Source organism: Megalops cyprinoides, chromosome 12, assembly GCF_013368585.1.
Source record: "Megalops cyprinoides isolate fMegCyp1 chromosome 12, fMegCyp1.pri, whole genome shotgun sequence".
In the NCBI taxonomy this organism is placed as follows: Eukaryota; Metazoa; Chordata; class Actinopteri; order Elopiformes; family Megalopidae; genus Megalops; species Megalops cyprinoides.
Window position 1 is genome coordinate 11,571,364 of NC_050594.1, and position 21,729 is coordinate 11,593,092.

Below are 21,729 nucleotides of genomic sequence, written 5' to 3' on the forward strand. Positions count from 1 at the left end.
ACCTTTTAACACAGCATAACCACGGTAACCCCATTGTCACCTGAACCCGCAGCATAACCATAGTAACTGTACTGTCATCTGTAACACAGAGGTGATGGCTCTGTGAGGGAGATCGCAGGAAGTATGCGGATGTGTGCTGATTAATGGGTTGCCTAATGCTCCATGCAGCCAGCACTTTCTTCCAGCGAGGCTTACTCTGTAGGGCTGTGGAGGCTCCTGTCTACCAGCAGAGAAGGGACAGGAACATGCAGCATGCACACTAACATGTCTGCTAATTTCTTTGAATTGCAACAACTCCATCTTCCGCTACTGATGCCACTACCGCTCTGAGGACAAATCTGTTGCCCCTTATTTACAAATTTGGGTGAGTGGCGGTAGATCTTGTGACAGATATGTGTGTATGAGCTCCTGTGGTTGCCTAGCAGCAGAGCTGACAGCCAGAAGGAGCAGCTATGGCAGTCAGACCTGCTGTTCCACTTCAGCGTTTGTCTGACAGTCTGACACATGGAATACATGTAACCCGCCAACAGAGAGTCTCTGCACCTGCCCCACAGGGACACCAATCTGAATATCTCACTAAAATACCCACAGGCCAAATGTGGGGCAGGGCTTACTCATAATCGTGTCTGATTGCACACATCCCCTGTTCAAAGAATTCATTAAACTGCCCTCAGGAAGACGTTATAGAGCCGCAACAGCAACTAAGAATATCTACAAAAAATCATTCATACCAAGTGCAATAACTTTGCTTAACTCACAATAGGCCACTCATATGGAATCCATATTTATTTATACTGCTGTCTGTTTCATGTATGTGTACTATTTATTAACTGTGTTTTATTGGATTTATTGTGTCTGTATTTTTAACAACTACCTGTGGAGCCAAAGACAAATTTCCACATTTGTGGAATGTATTATTATTATTATTATTATTATTATTAATACAAGTAAAGTAATGGCCAATCAAAGCATTATAAGCTACACTCAGGCATCTTTGGGTTTTGTACCGCTGGAAACAAATATTTCTCAGATCTTCAAAAAGGTCATCCTCACGATTTTCTCCCCAAGGTTTCAGTAATATGAAATGTGAAATATAACTACATGGTCCATGTTCATGTAGAAAATTGAGCCGACTTAAATTCTTGGTGGCTACAAAGAAAGGATTGCTTTGCAAGATGTAACTTCACACCATGCACTTTGTAGTTTGTGTTCATTAATTCTCAGAGTCTAAACAGTCTATTGTAAACTGGCTAAAAACCCTTTTCCTTCTCAAAGTTACCTGTATATTGCAATGAGAAAGTTTGCAAACTAACAATAATGAAACCTCAAACTGTGTGCAGCACAATGTCAGTGCTTTTTTAGATGAATGCTTCACTGTTACCTTTTTGGCCCAGTGATATTAATGTGTCACGGTGTTCCTGCGTTGCACATGATGAATACATAATAAAGCTGCGAAATGTGACCACACTTACACCTGAACGTTCAGTAATGTCACCATATGCTCTGTCAGCTTTTGGCTGGATGAGAAGTGAACAGCTTATAGAATGACCTACACAATTGGCTCACTACTGTGGAAAACAGTGCATATGTACTTGACGATACACTACTCCTTGCAGAGGAATGTTTCTCAGCTTCATAGGTGTGAGAGACCCCCCCCCCCCCCCCCCCCCAAAGACCACAGTTAATGGCAGAGGGTTTGTTTCAGATGCCTGATGTGAAAAAGCTTTCATGTTAGAGCAGCCGAGCCAAGGCTGGGAAAGTTTGTCATTCCTTTACTGCCATTAGCAGGCCAGAGTGCGTCCCCTGTCCTTATCTGTGGGCAGCACAACGCTGAGAGCACTCCAGAGGCCAGTGGATAGCCAAACACACAGGCCAGCTGTTGCCACAGGAAACAGGAAGCGCCGTAAATTTCTGTTTTCCAGGTGACAAAACTTTTGCCCGTGTCAGCTCGCAGGTTGTTGAGTCCAGTGAGCACAGCCAGAAGCTTTTTTTTCATTACAATCCAGCTAACAGTGGCAAACTAATAAAGGCTCATCAATATTTCAACAAAACTGCTGTTGTTGTATCAAAGATTGACAGTTCTTCATTGTCCAATGGTGCTAACTCAGTTGCATCGGTTTATACATTTAAACTGCATCATAAATTTCTAATGATGTACGCTACACCGTGTTCAAAACATGATGATGGAAGGTGCATCATTCGCGACCCGATTCATGACTATAAACTTCAAAAGTATAGTTTGAAATGGAGCTGAGAGGTAAAAGTAATGTGGTGTTTGCATTCTCAGATCTCTCCATAATTCCCTTTCAGGGGTGACATTATTTGTATTACTCAATTTTCAAAGGTTAGTTTGCACATCCTGTCTCTATCTTCTATAGCACATAATATATTAATGAAAATAATTGCATATTATCAATTATTATTGCATTGGACAGCAGCATCAAACATATCTAAATCTGAGCAAAATATATAATATTATACTATTTAAGAAATGAAATCACAGGATATTAGCCACATCCTCACAGCAGCCTATGACTACTGCCCAGTAAGGCCAGTTCTCACCGGGTCACTAAGACTGGTACCTGGCTGTTAATCTTTGCTCCATTTATTACAGTAGCACCACCCACTGGGCAATACATTGAACTGCAAAACCCAATCTGCCAAACCTTAACTCTCAAATATACAATCACTCATTAAAAGGGTGCACCCTTAATGCTGGACAGGTGGAGAATGGCGACCACTTTTCTGAGCTTTAAAATAGGGAGTTATTTTGACACCACCGGCGCATTAACATTGGTATCCATGTGCTGAGTCTGCCTAACTGTACTCATAGCTGCCTCTCAGCCCAGAGATCAGGGCTGTTACTGTTATATGTAAAATTAGAAATCAATTGTGTTACTGTTATACATGAGAAAAGAGGTCAGGTGTGTTGTTGTTGTACCTGAGGTTAGAGATCAAGTGTCTTACTGTTGCACCTGAGAGTAGCTGTGTTGCTGTTTTACCTGAGAATAAAAGCCATCTGTGTTTCTGGTATTCCTGTGAGAAGTCATCAGGATGGTTGGAATCTGGATTATATAGCTGTTTATATATATATTACATTTACATGTCATTTCAAAGAGGCTCTGTCAAATACCAACAGTCACCATCATTACTTCTGACATCACCACTTAGGAGCCCAGCCAGACACAGAATTCCCACAGCTGGTCTTCACGTGAAACAGCAGAATGGATTACACCAGTCATTAACGTGACATCCTTTAGAAAACCCACACACATTTACCATTTCATTTCCACCAATTAAATCTTGCTGGGCATTTGCCATGGTAAGGTAACCACTTCCCTTGCATTTGCCTCATCTTCAGAGAAAAGGGCATGGCTTCAGAGAACATCAGCTGACACTGGCAGTGGCCATGGGGACACATTCCATGTGCAAGCCCAGCTGGGACTGTCTGAAACAGATGCCATGCAAAGCCATCAACCTGGATGCACTCCAAGTTTTAAAAGGTAGAGCGGGTACCCCCCACCCCACCCTACCTCTTTTTATTTTTTTGTGGTGGTCATATGACTACAGCAGTGTGTAACAGCCTGGCAGACATTTCTGTCAGAGTTTCTATTTAATATTGGGATCTCAGAACTACTCCATACCCACAGAGCATTTCCCCAGTGGTGTGTTTCAATAGCTTTTTTTGTATGCACTTGTGAATCACTCTGGATGAGAATGTCTGAATACCGCAACATCTGCTCGGCTGAAGAGAACTGCTCTGGAATCAGAAGCTGAAAAGGATGCACTGATTTAGCAGATTTATTGATCAGAGGCTGAAGACTTGAAAGCCGAATATGTTGTTTGTGTCAGGCAGGACAGAATTCCTCCCCAGGGTAAAACATTTTGATAAAACCAAGCATCAAGACAGAAATGCTGTCTCTCCCTCAGTAACAGGGAGGGTGCACAATTGACAAGCTTAATAACATTTTATTAGCTAAACTATTAGCTTAGCACATGACGTAACTACAGTATAAAAGCAGTATTATTATGTACAAGTACAAAGTGTAAATATAAAAATAAAAAAGCACTCAAAGTCAGCCTAAAAGGAACATGAACGCTATTGCACAAAAGCTGGTAAAATCTACATTACACCGCAGAATGTAACATTGTTTTTAAATAAATTTGCCCAAAACCATATAAATACAGATTACAAAGAAAACTAAATACAAACAGATGAAAGAGTAACAATGTTCAACTGCAGCACTGTACAATGACAGAGGTCCACTGTCAACAAGGTTTTCCTATATCACACTATACAAAATAAATAACAATCCAAGTAACTATATACAGTACGTACTTACAAAAAAAGATTTTGGTAAAAAGAGCTATGACAGAACTATGACTATACCCTGATGTGAAGGAGGTAAAGTCCAGCAGATCAGATTTTGGTTTAACAAGAAAAATATCTGCCACAATGTTTTCATAGAACAATCAACAAGTGCTTCATTGAGACATTCCTATCCTAAATGGTTTTCTTCTCTGCTGTCCTTTTGTACAGTACCTAATGATTGTCTGAGCACTAAGCAGGGCCAACACAGCCACACTGCCTCCCTCCAGCCATTGGACGAGGTAGTGACCCACCATGTGATCATGGTGTGCGATTGGCTGGGGCCGCCCTCTGTTATACAGAGGAAACAGATTTACAGTGCCTGATGCATTTTCAGCACAGGCTCAGCTGGTGTGGGCAACGCGGGATTCAGAGCCCAGGAAGCCGAGCATGGTCTGGACAAGCTCCGGGAGGTCGTACTCATGCTTCCAGCCCCAGTCACGACGTGCGTTGCTGTCATCAAAGTTCATTGGCCAGCTGTCAGCTGAGGAGACATGAGATGACTGGTGTCAGTCAAACATACTTCTATCAAAGCCTTCATTCATATCTTCAATCTCCAAAATTATCAACAAGAGTGAGGCCTCATTTTAGTGTAACCACAAGGTTAGTTCTTATCTTGGAGTAAAGAATTGTGGCACTTTTTATTTTTAACACATTTTCTTTTCAATTCAGTGGCTGCCAAACTTGGAAAAGTTTTGAAGAAACTGAAAACATAACAAAGTTGCTTTGTGGTGTTTTTTAAACACAACATTTCCTCTAATTTTGGTAAGTGCACAATGTCCATCTGAGGAAGTAACACAATATTAAATGTTAAATGTGGTTATGGTATTAAATCTAATGCTTTCTTGAGCAGTTGTGGCAGGGTGTGTGGTTGGGACGTGGGTTCCTTACCAATAGCCTGGCGTACGGGGTCGACGTTGTAGGTGACCTGCAGGTCAGGCAGCTGCTTCTGGACCTCACAGACCAGCTCCTCAGGGGTGAAGCTCATGGCGCTGATGTTGTAGGTGCGCATAGCCAGTGTGTCTGCCGGGGCCTCCATCACCTCCAGCGTGGCACGCAGGCAGTCCTCAATGTACATCATGGGCAGCCGCGTGTCCGGTTTCAGGTTGCACTCAAACCTGCCTGTTTTCACCGCGTCATGGAAGATCTGCACTGCGTAATCTGGAGAGTGCAGAGAGTGAAATTCCACAAGTGCCCTTGTGACACTCTGCCACATTTACACACAAGCACGTCCCAATGACCTCACTACCTTGCTTAACCTGAAATCTGCATCGTGGCAAGTTACGCAGTTACGCACACACAAGGTGCCCGCACACATGTCCCCACGCAAACACACTTGCGTATATGAACGGACACACCCACGAACGGCCTGTGTTTATAGAACCACCCTGGGTGCTCTATACCTGTGGTGCCTCCGCCGGGCTGTGAGTCCGCTGAGATGATGCCAGGGTACCTGAGGCAGCGAAAGTCCAGCCCGTACTTGTGGTGGTAATACTGTTAGACAGAGCACAAATCAGTTGATCTCCTCCAGAGAGCAGAGAGACTAGATGGACGTCCCTCAGTACGCACCTCACCCATGAGCTCTGCGTGCACTTTTGAGACGCCATAGATGGTGCGTGGCCTCTGTACACACAAGTCCGGAGTGGGGTTTCTAGGGGAGGTGGCGCCGAAGGCTCCAATGGTGCTAGGCACAAACAGACGCAAGCCATGCTCCACCGCAATGTCCAGGATGTTGTGAAAACCTGATGGGGAAGAGAGCAACATTCAGAACTGCTCTGCAGCTCAGAGATACATGAGCCAAAAACCATAGGCATGGAATCATGTTACTGCAGTTTTCACTTTAAAAAGTGATTTAACAATAAGAGCAATGTTCTTCACTGTGAGAGTATCAGTACAGAAACTGAACCGCCCAAGCAGGTCGTGCACGGCATAGAGCAAGCAATTGTAGTCTGTCAGGGTTATGAGCTCATCGCTGAGCAACCAGGTACAGGTATGTTGCTGAGTCACAAAGGAAGCAAGTGCAGGTACACAATGCTGAGTCATAGTGAGACCAGATCCAGGTAGATAGCTCAGTCATAGTGAGACCAGGTCCAGGTGGATAGCTGAGTCAGAGGGAACAGGTCACTTCAAGGACACAGAAATTCAGCTCTCTCTGAGGTGATCGAACATGGCCGCTGCTTACCAGTGATGTTAACCTCGCGGGCCAGAGGCACGTTTGCTTCCCCAACTGCACTCAAGAGGGCGCTGTAGTGCACCAGCCAGGTAATGCGGTTATTCACCACAATCTCCCGCAGGTTCTTGTAGTCCAAGATGTCCGAGTAGATGAAAGGACCTGAAGGTCACATTTTGTCAATGTAACAGGGATAGGAATTCCTAACACTCCTCCTTACGTTAACAATTGTTAATTGTTGACACTGTTTCACGATTATCTTATACATGGTGAGCACTGAAAAAAAATTAATTACAGTTTGCAAGACTACAAGTGAAACAATCTGTGGGACCAAGTTAGGCATTCCAGAACCTTTCACACACTCACCGCTGCAGAACACATGGCTTGCGGGCTTTCTGATGTCAGACAGAATCACATTGTTCTTCCCAAATTGCTTCCTGAAAGTCACATGAAACCCAATCACAGACATATCAGTATCAATATTTCCAACAAATGAATATAAGAAAAATAAAATTTCATATTGCTTCTATGTAGGCTGTAGAATTTGAAATAACCAAACAAAGGAATTGCTGAAGGCATCATAAAATGCCTATTTAATATAACAGACCTTAAAGATAAAAATGCTACATGGCTGTGGAAATCTAGTGGTCCTACAGTTTTGAAATACTGATGCACACTCAAAGAGCTGGAGCTAAGTAGGACAAAACTATTAACACCAATGACTGTGAGTGGTCTAAAAAGACATTCCTATCTCAATGGGACTTCACTAGTTACATAAAAATACAAGTAAAAAATAAATAATAACTAAAGCAAGGTTTTACCTCAACATCTTAGCAAGTCCCACTCCCAGTTGTCCTAGGCCTCCTGACAACCAATGAGAAGAGATCAGACGTAAGTAGGGAAGTAGAGAGCGCTGAACAATGGTTACCTTGGAGATGCAGAAATGTCACCCCTGCAGTGACACATAGGCCTCATTTCCACTGGTCAGGTTACAGACTGACTCCAGAACAGCTGACAAATTGTGAGAATCTCCGTTGTGAATCAAACCTGCCTGCACCTGTCCATGATGTTGCCGACAAGGACAGCTTTTACTTCCTCAATCAGACCGGGAGGTGTGTCAGTGAGAACACACTTAAAGGTGGGCGTGGTTCAATGAACGTCACGCAAATTTAAGTTCACGTGTTTGTAAATGAAACTACAGTACTGTGATTTATACCATGGTAGTTTATTCCAGTTAAAGTATCACCTTCCATATTAACATATAAGCCCGTTCAACATTTGGGTTCAACTGAAAATTCTATTTATAACCTACAATAATGGCAAAAGGTACACGTTAACATCAACAGAAAAAAAATCAGCACTGCCGCTGCTAAGGTCTAAGTTAGCCGTAATATACTCGGAATACTGCAATCAATAGACGTGCCCTTGTAGACATATACAGAAAGAACTACCAGTAAAACATAATTTATGACAACAGTAACGTCGGTGTACACAAACTTGGCTTAAGTTTATAGTCTCAACAGAGTATTGAACAGTTAGGCCTACATACGGTACATAAGCAAAAATACAAAACAATCCCTTCTTGATCACAAAATGACAATAAATATGCTAAAAAGTAACTTCGCCAACTCGCTAATTAGTCTAGTTGTATTTTAGCAGATAACGTTCAACGTTTACGTCTACCATAATGTCAATGTTATTGAAAATTATCATTTGCTAACGTCTTCCAGTTGATTAAAAACGTTCTCCCACTTTTTAATAAAATTTCTCCTTGCAGTCATGCAACACACAAATAAAAATATGACATATTGGATCACTGATGAATGAATAATATAGTTGAGAGAAAATGCAAGTCAAGAGACACCTCTCGGCCCTACCTAACAAAATGTCGCCCTTTTCAGGTGAACTCCAAATTACCGGTTACCTAACCTGTCTGACCGAATGCGTCTGTCCAAGTCTGGGTAAATCAGGTCATGGACAGCTCTGTGAGACAAAGTATAGCAAAACAGGTACTAATCTGGACATGATTCAAAACGGATCAGATTTAAACCATTATCACAAAGTGTACTGGACGTCACAATTACGCACCTTTATCTGTGAGTGTTAAATCTGATTAACAAGAATAACATTTGTATTGTTAATGTTTTTAAATATCAGTGTTGTATATGTTTTACATACACATTTTTTCTAATAATCAAGCACACTTGTTGGCTGTACAGACCGCGTCATGTTCCATGAGTCTATAGAACATGTTCCATGTTCTATAGCCTGTTGCATGTGCTGTTTTCCACCTTTATTTGACACCCTTTAACAGGTCTACTTACAGCTCCTAAAGGTACAGGATCTCAAACGTACAGTCCCATACCATCTGTCGTACACACCCACCTGTGATCAGGACTTTCGGGTGGTCTGTTTCAGAGAAGGATACGGAGTGGAAGCTGGCGTCGGAGGCGACTTGGCGGGGAGAAAAACTGATGCCACGCACAGCGATGACCTGGGGCAGGCACCCACAGCCCGGCGTTAGAAGGGCCCGACGGGCCACCGTGCTCACTGCTCTCATCACGGGCATCTTTCGGTCACCTGAAAACGGTACATCGCTTGTCAGACATCTAACCAATGTTACAATACACCACATCTACAAAAAGCTGGGCACATATGTTGCTTCTGTGACAAATTCTATATTTTAATCATTTCAGCGAAGCATTTTACTATGATCAGTCAAAAGCAGATAATCTAACGCACATCACTTAAACCACGGTAGCCCTCTAATTTACTGATCTTGTTAACTTAACCCGCTATTAAAACTATTCAACTATTCAAGTCAAAAGTTGCATATAGAGAACATTTTGATCTGATTGTTAGGGATATATCTATCATCACATGCATATTAACTTTAACACCGCTAAATAAAATGCTGGATCCATTGACAACAATATTAAAGTTAATTCCGACAATCGGCTTTGAAATTAATGAAACGTCATCTATCTACAACCAGCTAGCTAACGTTAGTTACCTAAAATTCATTTTAGCAGATGAAAAACTGCACGTAGTGACAGTAGGTACCTGGCTACTTATTTCTGCCATGACCTTTATATAAGTGTTAGGTAGCTGCCTACGCTAATTTCTTCCAAAGCCTGCTGCTTACGCGATCATACGGGATCCTTATTTAGCCAGTAACTATCGTGGACGCGAATCAGAAATAAACTGAGCTTCTCGATTACACGCTGTATATAACACAATAAAATATATTTACAAGGACATACCAGCGTAACAGGTAGCTGTGTAATTGTCGGCTGCAGTCTTTCTAATTCGGGCAGTGCGATACTACCTTCAGCCGCAGATCTTCCTGTAGGCTAGTCACCACCCACGAGTTCTTCTTACAGTATTGCATCAGCTTCGGCACTGGTCATATATCTTAAACATGTTGGTTCAAAAGAAGCCGGTTCTGCTTCTGATTGGACGTCCTCTGGGAGGCGCGGCCTCTCAGATGCCAAAGGGACTACAGTAGTGTATTTTACTTGGTGTACTTTCACGCCACTACAGGGACAACTGGGACGGATTCACGTGGGCTGGCAGAGACGGCTGAATAGATCAGATTTCCGATAAAATTGGCTGGCCCACCAACGTGGGAAATGGCACACCACTAATCTCCGCAGTCATGCTAGAGTTCGCTGTATCAAAATTGACCGGTAAATGACGAAGTGAATGAGCTTTGATTTACGTGTAGTTCGTTAAAAAGCAGACATCTGTGGATAAGAACATAGCAAGAGAAATGTCAAGCTATACAGTGGAATAACAACAGCTAAGAAGATATGGATATGAGGGGCATGGGCAGTGTCCCTATGAAAGTGTTATTGTGAAAGGTTTGTCTATTTTTTACAGAGTGTGCTGCATTGGTGAATAATCCGACAGGTGCTCTCTCCTCTCCATCACCCTAGACAGCTCCACTGTGGTGCCCTTCACCTCCAACATGACATGAGGAATTTGATGTGGACTCTTGTATTAAGGAAAATAAGTTTCAATGAAATTGTTGACTTGTATGCCCCCCCCCCAAAAAAAAGAAGTAAATGTGTCAGTTCAGCTCTACAGAGACTGATAGTATAGATTGTCTGGATTGTATGTTTCAAGGACATTCCATTGCTTTGTAATATGAAACGGTATCATGCAAAAAGTGCTCAGAAATTCAAAAGTTAGGTAAGTGTTGTCTTCTATTTATTTTGAATACACTCTTTACATAAATGCTGATCCAGTATAAATGCAAAACAACTATAGATAGCAACAGTAAATAACCATTTAGATAAATAATTATATAAAATCAATTTAAAACAACAAAACATACCTATATACTTGTCACCAGCATCTTCATTGTATACAATCTTGTTCACTGACATGTGATTAAACACCATGCAAGACCCATGTTTCTGGTATATAGCAAAAACTAAAAAAGAAAATGTATTTTCTGAAATGCCTGAGATATTGAACAGGCATGAATTAGAGTTCTGAGAAGAACCCTTTTGAAACCATTTTTTCTAAGAGTGTGTGTGCATTATATAAACAATTTGTTCACTTTTGAAGTGTATAATGACAAAAGTATGTGTATATTTATCAGTTTTTGGCTTAAATTCGCACTCTGCTAAATGACTTCAATAAAGCATTCCAAGTCCATTCTGATTCAGTCTTGTGTGCTTTATAATTAGCTGCAGCCATGTACCCCTATGTGTTTCTAATATGTAACTTAAATGTATGTACCAAGCCATCTGAAATCTAGTCTACAAGGTTCCAGATGGTCCATGTTTTACTGTTACAGTGGTTTCATGCATTACGTATGCTCTTGTGCGGTCTCTGGGCAGTAGATAAACTGCCACCGAGAGGCGCTGTAAAAGGATCTGAAGAAGGTGTGAGGTTGTATGAGAGTTATGTGAAACAGCAAACGCACTTGACACATGACATGGTGTGTTGTCTCATATCTCAAATGCCTAAAGCAAATCTAGGTCACCCTGATGTAAACAAGGTTATAAAAACCAGCTGAATGTTTTCAAGAGGCTGAGCCTAAGGGACTGCAGACCAGGAATGAAGTATAATTTCAGTTAGGGCTGAGCCCTATAGAGTCAGTTAAGACTGAGTCCTATAGAGTCAGTTAAGGCTGAGCCCTATAGAATCAGTTAAGGCTGAGCCCTATAGAATCAGTTAAGGCTGAGACCTATAGAGTCAGTTAAGGCTGAGCCCTATGGAGTCAGCTACGGCTGAGTGCTATGAAGTCATAAAGGCTGTAAAGTGTCCTAGAGTCCTATTATGTCCTAAAGGCTGTACACTGTAGAGACAGTTACAGTGCTTGCTCAGTGCATGCTGAGCTGTATGGTTCAGACATCACCCAACTGAGTCTGGACCATGTCATTAGCTGACTAGGGCTGGAATACAGTCTTGCTGTAAGATCGATTTACATGAGTCAGAGTTCTTTGTCTTACTGCTGTATCAGCATCTCCACAACTTCCTTTAGGTTACTGTGAGGCCTTCAGTGAGACCTGTGTACTGTGTGGCCGAAAGGAAAGGGGGGGGGTTACTCAGTTTACTTCTGTGTACTTCATATTAAATCACTTTCATTTTAACACAGATATCAGCTTCCATTAAATCACTCACACTGATAATAACAGTTCTCAATTTCAAAATTTCTAATAATAGTTCTAAATCTCCAAAAGTTTCTAAGTTTTCTAAATCAGAAGTAATCTTTGCTTTTTTCTGTGAAAATTAAAATAGCTACATGAGAAGTACAGAAAGGCAGAATTCACATTAAATGCAATCAGCACCTCCGATAGGTGATTTTTGTTTAAACTGGAATGCATGCAAACTGTGAAAATCAAATAAAGAAATAAGCTCAGGATAGTTATGAAAATCATCAATATTTCTCTGCCTCCCTTTCAGTAGCTGCAGCTAAACTGGGATTAACCTGGTGACCCTTTGTTATTGATGTATGCTACTGTATGTAGTATGTTTGTTATGTAAACCTACCTACCTGTGTTTCTGTGCTAAGGTTCTTCCAGTCATACATGCAGCAGCTTTTAGTAGGTGGTCAGAAGCATAGTCCTGCCCCCTGCTGGACCGTAGAGGTCATGCTGTTGCTATGCAGCGATGTATCTGTGCCAGAGTGGTACGGAACACTAACTCCTGCAGGAGAGTCTTGCACGCTGGGTTACGCTTGCTGACAAGCAGATTGTGCAACAGGCTCACCCACAACAGAGGAGAAGCGCTATAGCTGCACAGAGGAAATGTCTCAGGCAAGAAAATGCCATGTATATCAAGCAAGCATATACAGCATGCATCAGCCAAGGTAATACGCCTAGTGCTACATGTAACATGCAAGCTAATACATTTTACTCACTTTATAAATGTAACCACACAGAAAACCCATGCATAACAGGTCTAAGAACATGAAGTCAACAGATGGAATTACAGTTAATCTTTGATTTAGTCCAGACAAAGATTCCGTCTTAGTATTTGTTCAGCAGCAGATGTTACTGCTCTACACTGTTCTGAAATACATAAATGTTCGATAATGCCCCATGGAGGGGAATCTTTTGACATTATTGGAAGTGAACTGTGAGTCAACACATCAAATCATTGCTTTGCCAAAACTGCTCACATTTTCCAGTTTTTTTTGTTCACATATAAACACAAGTATGATGGTAACTGTGATCACGGAGAGCCTTTGCAGCTGTGCAGGCAGGGTTATTACTGAAATGAGATTGTCTTGATGTTGCTGCATCCTGCTGGATCCAATGTAAGATGGTGAAGCTAGTGTTACCTCACCAGCAGGCTGTTACCATGGCTACGTGACAGAATGTCAAAGACAGGTGACAGCCAGAGACCCTTCATTGCGTACTGAACGTCTGCTGTATGTGGGCTAATTGATTAGGAAGGTTCTTAATCCTGATCCCGCACAACAACATGTAAAATAATGACACTGGCATTATAGGTGTAATGTGGAAGTACAGAGATACATGCTTACTGTTCCTTATCTCAGGTCTGTGAAGTTAAAAGACTTAAAAATTTGTAAAGATTTGAGCCCTCTATTCACCTCAACACGTTTCAACTCACCTAGCATGTTGTGCCAGATTCGGCCCTGTCTGTATAACGCTAAATAAAGTTGGCTTCACAGACCTGGATTTGGCAGAAGTGTGCAATATGGTGATTATAGTGCTGCCCTGAAATCTAAGACTGTAGAAAGTATCACCTAAAAACATATGCATATTCACACACCTATATGTCCATCTCTCAATGTACCTCATCCAACAGCTCCTGTGCTACAAGAAGCTTACTATGTGCAATGCTACCCTCTGCTGGAGGATATGTGAATGAATTTAGAGTATGACATGTTAATCTTCCTTTATTTGTGGCACATGACTGTGCTGCATTAACTTCTGCTATCACCTGGATCCACACACCTGTACATCACACACACACATTTTCTCACTCAAACATGCATCCTCTCTCATACACAGGCTGTTTTACAAAGGCATATGCTATCTCTCACATACACACATAAACTCACTCTCTCTCCCTCAAATATACTTTCTTAGTAATTTCTGTCTCAAACACATACACACACACACACACACACACACACACACACATACACACACACATTTAAAGACTCTAACCACATTCTGCACATTGCTTGTAAGCAAAGAACTGGTCCATTTCTTTCCAACATCAAATTAAATGTGTACTCCCATCCATGGAAAAATTGGCTTAATGAATTGCAGTGACACAAAAATTAGGTGTTGAGTAATGTTTATTTGAGACAACAACCGCTGAATTTAACAGCAATAATCATTTTACATTATTGGCATGTAGAGATGCTCTTATCCAGAGAGGGTTACACAGGTTACAATTTTTTACATGTTACCCATTTATGCAACTGGATATTTACAATATAGGCAATTCAGGGTTAAATACCTTACCCAAGGGTAGAACAACGCTGTCCTGGTGGGGAATTGAAACAGCAACCTTTGGGTTACAAGTCCTGCTCCTTACCACTATGCTACACTGATTTTAAATGATTGGGTCTCTCTCCACAGGCTGTGTTCAATAATGTAGCTTTCAAGCCCAAATCAAGAGGTGAAATTCCCTCCCGCTGGCCATAGCCTATGGCATCTGCTGATACCAAGTTCAGCAGACACAACCTAGCAGATCAGCTACATTGATCACACAGCTTGCAGCTTTTTCCAGCAGAACCAAAGACCCACAATTAAACAAGCACAGTAATTCCGTGCTCTTGATACACAAGCATAGGTCTGCTTTCACTGAATTTGTGTCCTTGTATTTCAAAACAAAAGTAGCTAATGATGATTGAATGATAGTAGGCCAAAACGACTTCAGTGGACTGCTGTAATATCTAACCAGACTGTAACAATACACTACAAGACCTCCCTGTCTGCTTATGACAGCTCATACCTTAACACCTTTAGTAGAACAGCGTTTAAATTGGAGCAGAGTTTTCCTGTCTGGGATTTGAACAAGTCCCAAAATGACCACGAGAGGGCGCTGTGAATTCATGTTCAGTGTTGTGGTACTGGATGTCCTGACGAAGATCTTTGTGGTTGGTTTGCTACAGTACATCTTGCCCAGCTGCAACCTGGCCTGCCTTTGTCTCCCAAATCTTTCCACCAACACTACCTACTGTTCCCCTATTCCTAGACCCGAGGGAAGGGGTTAGGAGGGTTTCCATCCGATGAGTGGAGATGTGCCTTTACAGAACGTGTGCTCGGTAACGTATGCGTAAGTGTCGTGCTACAAACTAAAGCTTAACATACAGGTTTGCTGGGTACCTGCATTCATACAGGTGCTCTTCATACTATTCCTGCAAAGGTATAGCTCATCTTTGGAGAGGTCCTTTCATTCTATCTGTGAAGCATTGTCACAGACCATTACATATGCGTTGCGATTCACGGGTTCTGCCATAAAATGAGGAAGATGATTTACTCTAATTATAGACTTCTTCCAATTAACCTGCCTTCAGACATGCAGTAGAGAGAAAAGTTGAGTGAGACGAGTATCTCTGCTGCTGTCTCATTTCAATGCAAACTTACTCCCACCTTCTAAGCCTTCCAAGGACCAGTCGACTGCCAAAGAAGGACAGCGTCCTGTTGACCATAAAATTCCCAGATACTTTCAGCCATTGGATTGCTGTGTAATTCACGTACAGACGAGCACCAGGGGCACTGAGTCTAGACGAGCTCAAAGATGTTTTAAACAAAGCGGAAGAACACCAAAACAGCAACGCTTCGTGCGTTTGCTTTGCGCTCGCTTCTACTGCGTCTTTCAGGTTCTTTCAAAGAAATTTAAATTCCGCTTGGCAGGCTGACAGACTTTCATCAAATTAATTTGAGCTTTGAAATCAGACAGTAATCAGTTTTAAATGAATGACATGACTGTGGATTATGAGTTCAATATAAGACATCACATTGAACATAATGATATGGATTATTTTAAATCCCGGGGGTTCAAAAGTAAATATTTAATATGAATATAAAGACAAAAATATGCTTATTAAAGGAGCTCATCAGATAGGAATTACAGGCTTGTTTTAAAGTAATTTGCCACTTTGTGGTGCATTGAATCATATAATGATAGAATTTTGGAATTAGAACATAAACAGTGTATATTTGATTCAATACACTAGTCAGACTTTTACCTTGAAGCTCCTTTAAATGAGAAAAAAAACCTATTTGAGTGTTTCCTCTGGTCTTAAGTAACATGGCTCTTGTTTTTGTTATTTTTTCATTTTTGCCCTTGTTTTGTTATTCCCTAAACCCAGAGAGTCCCCCATCTCTGGTGTCACCCTGCTCTCTCTCTGGTGTCATCTCTCAGCTATGCACTCCTCTGTCTCTGGTGTCAGTTCTCAGATGCACACTCCTCTTTCTCTCCTGCAAACTCATAACCCCAAGAGAGCCCTCCAGCTATCATCCAGGTATCATGACACCCATATTTTGGTCTGCTGGGTGTACAGGCCTCTTTAATGGCGGTCTTGTAGGCAGAAGGTGTGTCTGTGTGCCATAATGTGTGTGTCATTGTGCAAAGCACCCTGCCATGGGGACCACAGGAGTATGAAAGTACTTTGTTTAATCAATCCAGGCTTCTCCAGCACCGGCTTCTGCTGCAGATGCTCTACAGCTGTTCAAGCTCCCAGCAGAACGGGGCCTCCCAGCACAAGATGGCAGCGGTGCTCTGCTTTTCACCACAAAAGGAGTGATCAGGTGACATCCTCAGTTTCTCCCCACCTTGACCTTTACACATAATCTGCATCTTTGTTGTGGATAATCTCCTCAAATCTCATTTTCACTTGGGGGAGATTGTGAGAAATATACCATGCTTTGATGTCACAATGTTGAGGGATGTTTGAATGTCATGTGTATAATATCAGACAGGCCCAGATGGGGAATTTCCCTCCGGCTCTGTGTTTGAAAGACTGTTAGATCATATTCGCTGAGGGGAGAGAGTTTCTTAGTGAAATGATGCCTCACGAAAGGTGGAAATATATCTCTCTTAGAGGGAGAGAAAGGTCTACTGTGTATCACCAGCCATAATGCAAAAACCACTGTATCTCACAGATGCATCTGTGAGTGTGTCCGACTGTGCCTGGTTCCTGTTCAATGCAGCCAAGCATTCAAATCTAAGTGTGCCAAATCACGTAAAAATGGAACCTTTTCCAAAATTTCACCCATGGTTAACATTTTTAAATGGTGTGATGGGGAGTAGAGATGTCAAGATTCAATCTAAATGCAAAGCACTTAATTTCAGCAACTGACATTTTCTCATTGCTTATTCAATTATTTTCAGTGGTTTCCTAATGCTATCTATGTAGACAGGGAAACTCATTTTGGTTTTTAAACTCAAAGACAAGCGGCATAGTAGGCAGTTGGATTCTGGGCTGTACGGTCCTACAGAAATTAGTAATTTCTAATTTCTGGTTATGGCTGATGCTTCAGAGACCACTTAAGCCACTAAGTCATGTTCCTGCACTTGGTGGCCAGCTGGTACAGCAGGTGGACTGTGAAATGCCACAGCTGTAGATCGCTCTTTCCTTGAATAAAAGCCCACTGCAGTCATTAGCACATGTTCACTCACAGACTCACCACTAGGAGGCAGCAGTGGGTCTGTGCTGAATGACTCAGCTGCTGGGGTAAGGAGCTACATTTTGGAGAGAGGTTTTAGATGCTCCAAACACAGTAAAGGACACCCTCACACAGTTTAGGCTCATCCAATTTATCACACACCACACCCCCTCAAAGAAGCAAACCTTTTAAAAACATTCTGAGGTGACAGTTCTCCCATTTTGCAGCTTTGGCTTCCCGGGGTTTTCATGTGGCTTGAGACTGCACAGGAGCACTGGTGGGGAACATGCTTTCAGGCGTGACATTTTGCTGAAAGTGTAAGGCGGCTTCTGGCAAACCATTACGGCGCTATACCTGCCTCAAGCGCTCAGAGGCCAGACGCTCCTGGAGATAAACCTTGAGTGGATCCGCTTTGTCCCACAAGAGACCTTTCAGTGTACAACTCAGAAAATGACAAAACCTACAAGAGGGTTCTTATTTTCTCTATCAGTCTACTTTAGGTTTTCATTATCTTTCAAAGTATTGACAAAAGTTTCATTTATGGTTCTCGGTCTACTCAAGAAGACCATAGAAAATGATTAGTGTGTTGCTGTCACAAAGACCATATAGGGCAAAGTAATACACATTTAATACTTGTGTATACAGATACACAACTTCACCTAATGTAAAAAAAGCAGTCTTTGTAATAACATGAGTGTAGGAGTTTATATAACCACTGGCTAATTTAAGAGTTCTTAATTGCTAAAAAAATAAGGAAAATACCTTAAATACCTATTCAGACACAGTGATATCCAATTATTGTGTCAGGCGTGTAAAGGAAATAAACTGAACCTGAAGTATTTTCCAAACCCAGTTTCAATATGTACCCAGTATAGTCATAAGCGCTACCATCATATGTGCTTCAGTAAAGCACTATGGTCATATCCACATATGCTGCAGTCATACATGTTACAGTTATTCAGGTACATGCTACAGACATACACACTACGGTCAAATAGGTACATGCTACGGTTGTAAGTGTCATGGTTATAAAAACTACAGCCACCACTTGTACCTCGTGCACACCAACTGGGAATGACTGACGACAAAGATTAGTAACATAGATTAATGAAGTATATTAAAGAAAAATGGCTACATAAAATGCGGGTTTCTTGTTTTAGCTTTGTATTATTTAAATAATTTTAATGGTTTTATTTCCATGTCCATATTAGTCTGTACTCTTGATATTGATTCTTGATTTATTGTGGGGAAAAAAGTCAACCACAATTATACCATCCACATGGAGGTAAACATCTTTCTTGTTTTGCAGCTCTGGTGGCCACACCTCTCTCTTGAGCATCTCCCTCCACTTACTACCTGCACATACGATGAGTGAGGGACAGTTCATTGGGGGAGGACAGCGGGGTTTGCCCCCCCCCCCCCCCCTTCCTCGGTTGGGATGCCCCAGAGCAGGGACAGAGTGAAATCACAGGACATCTGCAGGCAGCTGCTCTATGGTACACAAATGTTCTGAATCATCCATTGACTAGTAGGCTGTATTTTCACTTAATTATTGGTGGTGGTGACTGTACTCACATGCTTTAAAGTCACCTAAGGCAAAGTCCAAACTTGCATACACTGTAGTGGCCAGATAAAATCATTCCTAATTTATTCCTAATTCAAAGAATTTATTTTGTATTTTCTTTTTGTGCTTGGATTACACTACTTAAATACCCTAAAATTCCACACTCCACATCTACACTTGCACTAAAGTACACTACACTTACAATGCACTTTGTCATTTACAGTACAAATGGCCTATAGTCTTGCACCTTCACAAGGCTTAGTGAACAGCGTTAAACCTCACCTATTCAGATAGCATTAACCAACAAAGGGGGATAGTCCCAGTCACAGCACAGTTTTCTGAAAAATCATCACTATTTTACAAAACATTAACATGATGTCTATTTGGAGCTTGAAATGAGCTTCATGTTTTTGGAGCTTGAAACGTGCTTTATAGGAAAATGAGCTGTGTGGAGGTATACAGTTGGATGTACAGTACTGAGATTTATAAATGCCATAAATCTCTTTCTATGAGTTTTATTTTCTCTGAGAACCACACTGTGTGCCTTTTGAAGTCACACATTAAAAAGCTCGTCTCCACTCACCAGCACACACTAGAGAAAGAGAGAAATTTAAAGTGGGTGGTGGATGGCAGGAAAGCCTCTCAGATCTCTCTACATGTAATCTCACGACTCACTGACTCAGAGAAAATCCTCAACATTCCAATAAATAAAGCCGGCGCTTCTTGATTCACTTTTTTCTTAAAGCAAACAAACTTAGATTAACTTTGGGCCACCCTCTGTATTTAATTTGTTTGTCGTTTCCGTTTATATAAGAGCATCCTCTGATGATGACCTGTGCCTCCGTCTCCATGGACACGATGAAGATTTATTAGGCAAGAGCTCTCGTCAAGAAATCCTTATTAAAAACAAACAGGGAGACGCTGCCCGCAAGCCAGTATATTCCAATATAGATCTATTTTCCACCCAGTCCATCCTCGCCTCATACAGCGTGTGATTTCATAGGAGAATAAAGTGAAGTTTCATTCCATGAGGGAAGTGAACCTCTTGTTAATATTTATTCAGCAGCCCACAGCAGAGAGAATTTGGCCGGATGCACACATCATTCACACCAGAGAGAAGCAGGTGCCAGCTGCAGGAGAAGGTTGGATTGTAATGATGTAATGAAGATTATGACAGTAGTGATGACAATGTTTATTATTATTTATTTGGATTCGCTTTTTTTTTTTTATTTGAAGGGATTGGGTTTTGTCAGTTCTTATGACTATTAGATGCAGCTTTATAAGTTGCTCCAGGTAAGAGCATTCACCAAGTGACAGTGTAAATATCACTCGTGCAGTCTAGCAACAAAAGTGGTTCATTCTCCAGTTATGAGAGAAAGGCAAAGAGGAAAAGTTTGTGCTGTTACTAAGAACTAGTGTATTTCATTCTCAAGTGTAAAAATCTGCTATGACAGATGAAACTGATTGATTGATCTGTTCATACTTTTGCAACACACCTGGGCGTAGCTGTTATGATGAAGAACATTCTGATTGGTTATCATTAACAAGGGAGGATATCTGTCCAAAAATACCTTGCACCACCTCTGCTCTTTTTTTAACCTGGTTAAGATATCAGCTACAGAGCTCCCAAGTGGCTCAGACAGTAAAAGCACTTGTTCCAGGGTCAGATCCAGCCATTTCACTTGCCAACAATGACCAGAAGCCCATATAATTGGAACCGTTTCCTCCATTCTGCTGGGGATAGGGGTGGTTAGGTTGGACAGGGTTCCCCTGTTGCTCCACCTTCGCCTCACTTAGGTGCCCCTAAGTTACTCAGAATTCATCAGGAGGATGAGGCTTATGTAATGTCTGTGCTTATTTTGCACTCCGGTGTTCCCTCATTTTAACTGGGAACACTGACATATCCCACAGGTCTCCCGTTTCCTCTGTGAATCTGCCTACACTAATCCCTCCTAGAAAATGATGATCATACTCGACACAATATAATTCAGAGGAGAAACTATGTGGACATTTAATAGGTGGAAATGATTTCAGTGAAATTCACCCATGAGAACCATCCCCTTCATGCCATCCATTGTGTGACACTGGATTCAGGAGCATTGCTCTGACTGCCCCTCACACACACACACTTTATGTCCCATATGTGTTTATGTTCAGTATCCCATATATGTGCATGTTCAATATTCTGTACATACTGTATGTATGTTCAGTGCATGGCAGTAAATATTGCTGTGCTGCAGTGTTTGCAGTTCACGCGTATATGCTCTATATTACATTAAATGCATTACATTACATTCATGCTCTGTATTCTCACTAATGTGACATTTATTGATAACTGACATTTATTTACAAAAGGCTTGAAAATGCACACCTGTAAATGCACCAGCGGGTAACCTGGCAGTAGCCATAGAGGAGGACGTCTTGCCAACCTGACGCTGCCAGGAGCTACATGATTCCAAATGCTTGCTCAGGGGGAGCAGTTTTCAGCAGGTGCAGGTGCTGAATAGATCCACTC

The 21,729-nt window shown here is 41.6% G+C and overlaps 1 protein-coding gene across 2 annotated transcripts; it reads right to left on the minus strand.

The window, feature by feature from the left end:
* Positions 1 to 4,358: 4,358 nt before the first annotated feature.
* Positions 4,359 to 9,935, minus strand: LOC118787054 (L-threonine 3-dehydrogenase, mitochondrial-like). Of its 2 annotated transcripts, none has more exons than XM_036542465.1 (9): positions 9,868 to 9,935; positions 8,925 to 9,119; positions 7,361 to 7,403; positions 6,906 to 6,976; positions 6,552 to 6,701; positions 5,939 to 6,111; positions 5,773 to 5,863; positions 5,261 to 5,530; positions 4,359 to 4,853 (listed from the first exon to the last, which is right to left on the minus strand). In XM_036542465.1, exons 2-9 carry the CDS (start codon positions 9,106 to 9,108, stop codon positions 4,714 to 4,716), a joined length of 1,122 nt encoding a protein of 373 aa, XP_036398358.1. In that variant the 5' UTR covers positions 9,109 to 9,119; positions 9,868 to 9,935; the 3' UTR covers positions 4,359 to 4,713. The 2 variants fall into 2 exon arrangements, with proteins under 2 accessions (XP_036398358.1, XP_036398357.1); XM_036542464.1 differs by having other exon boundaries at positions 4,360 to 4,853; positions 9,803 to 9,910.
* Between the last annotated feature and the right edge of the window lie 11,794 nt (positions 9,936 to 21,729).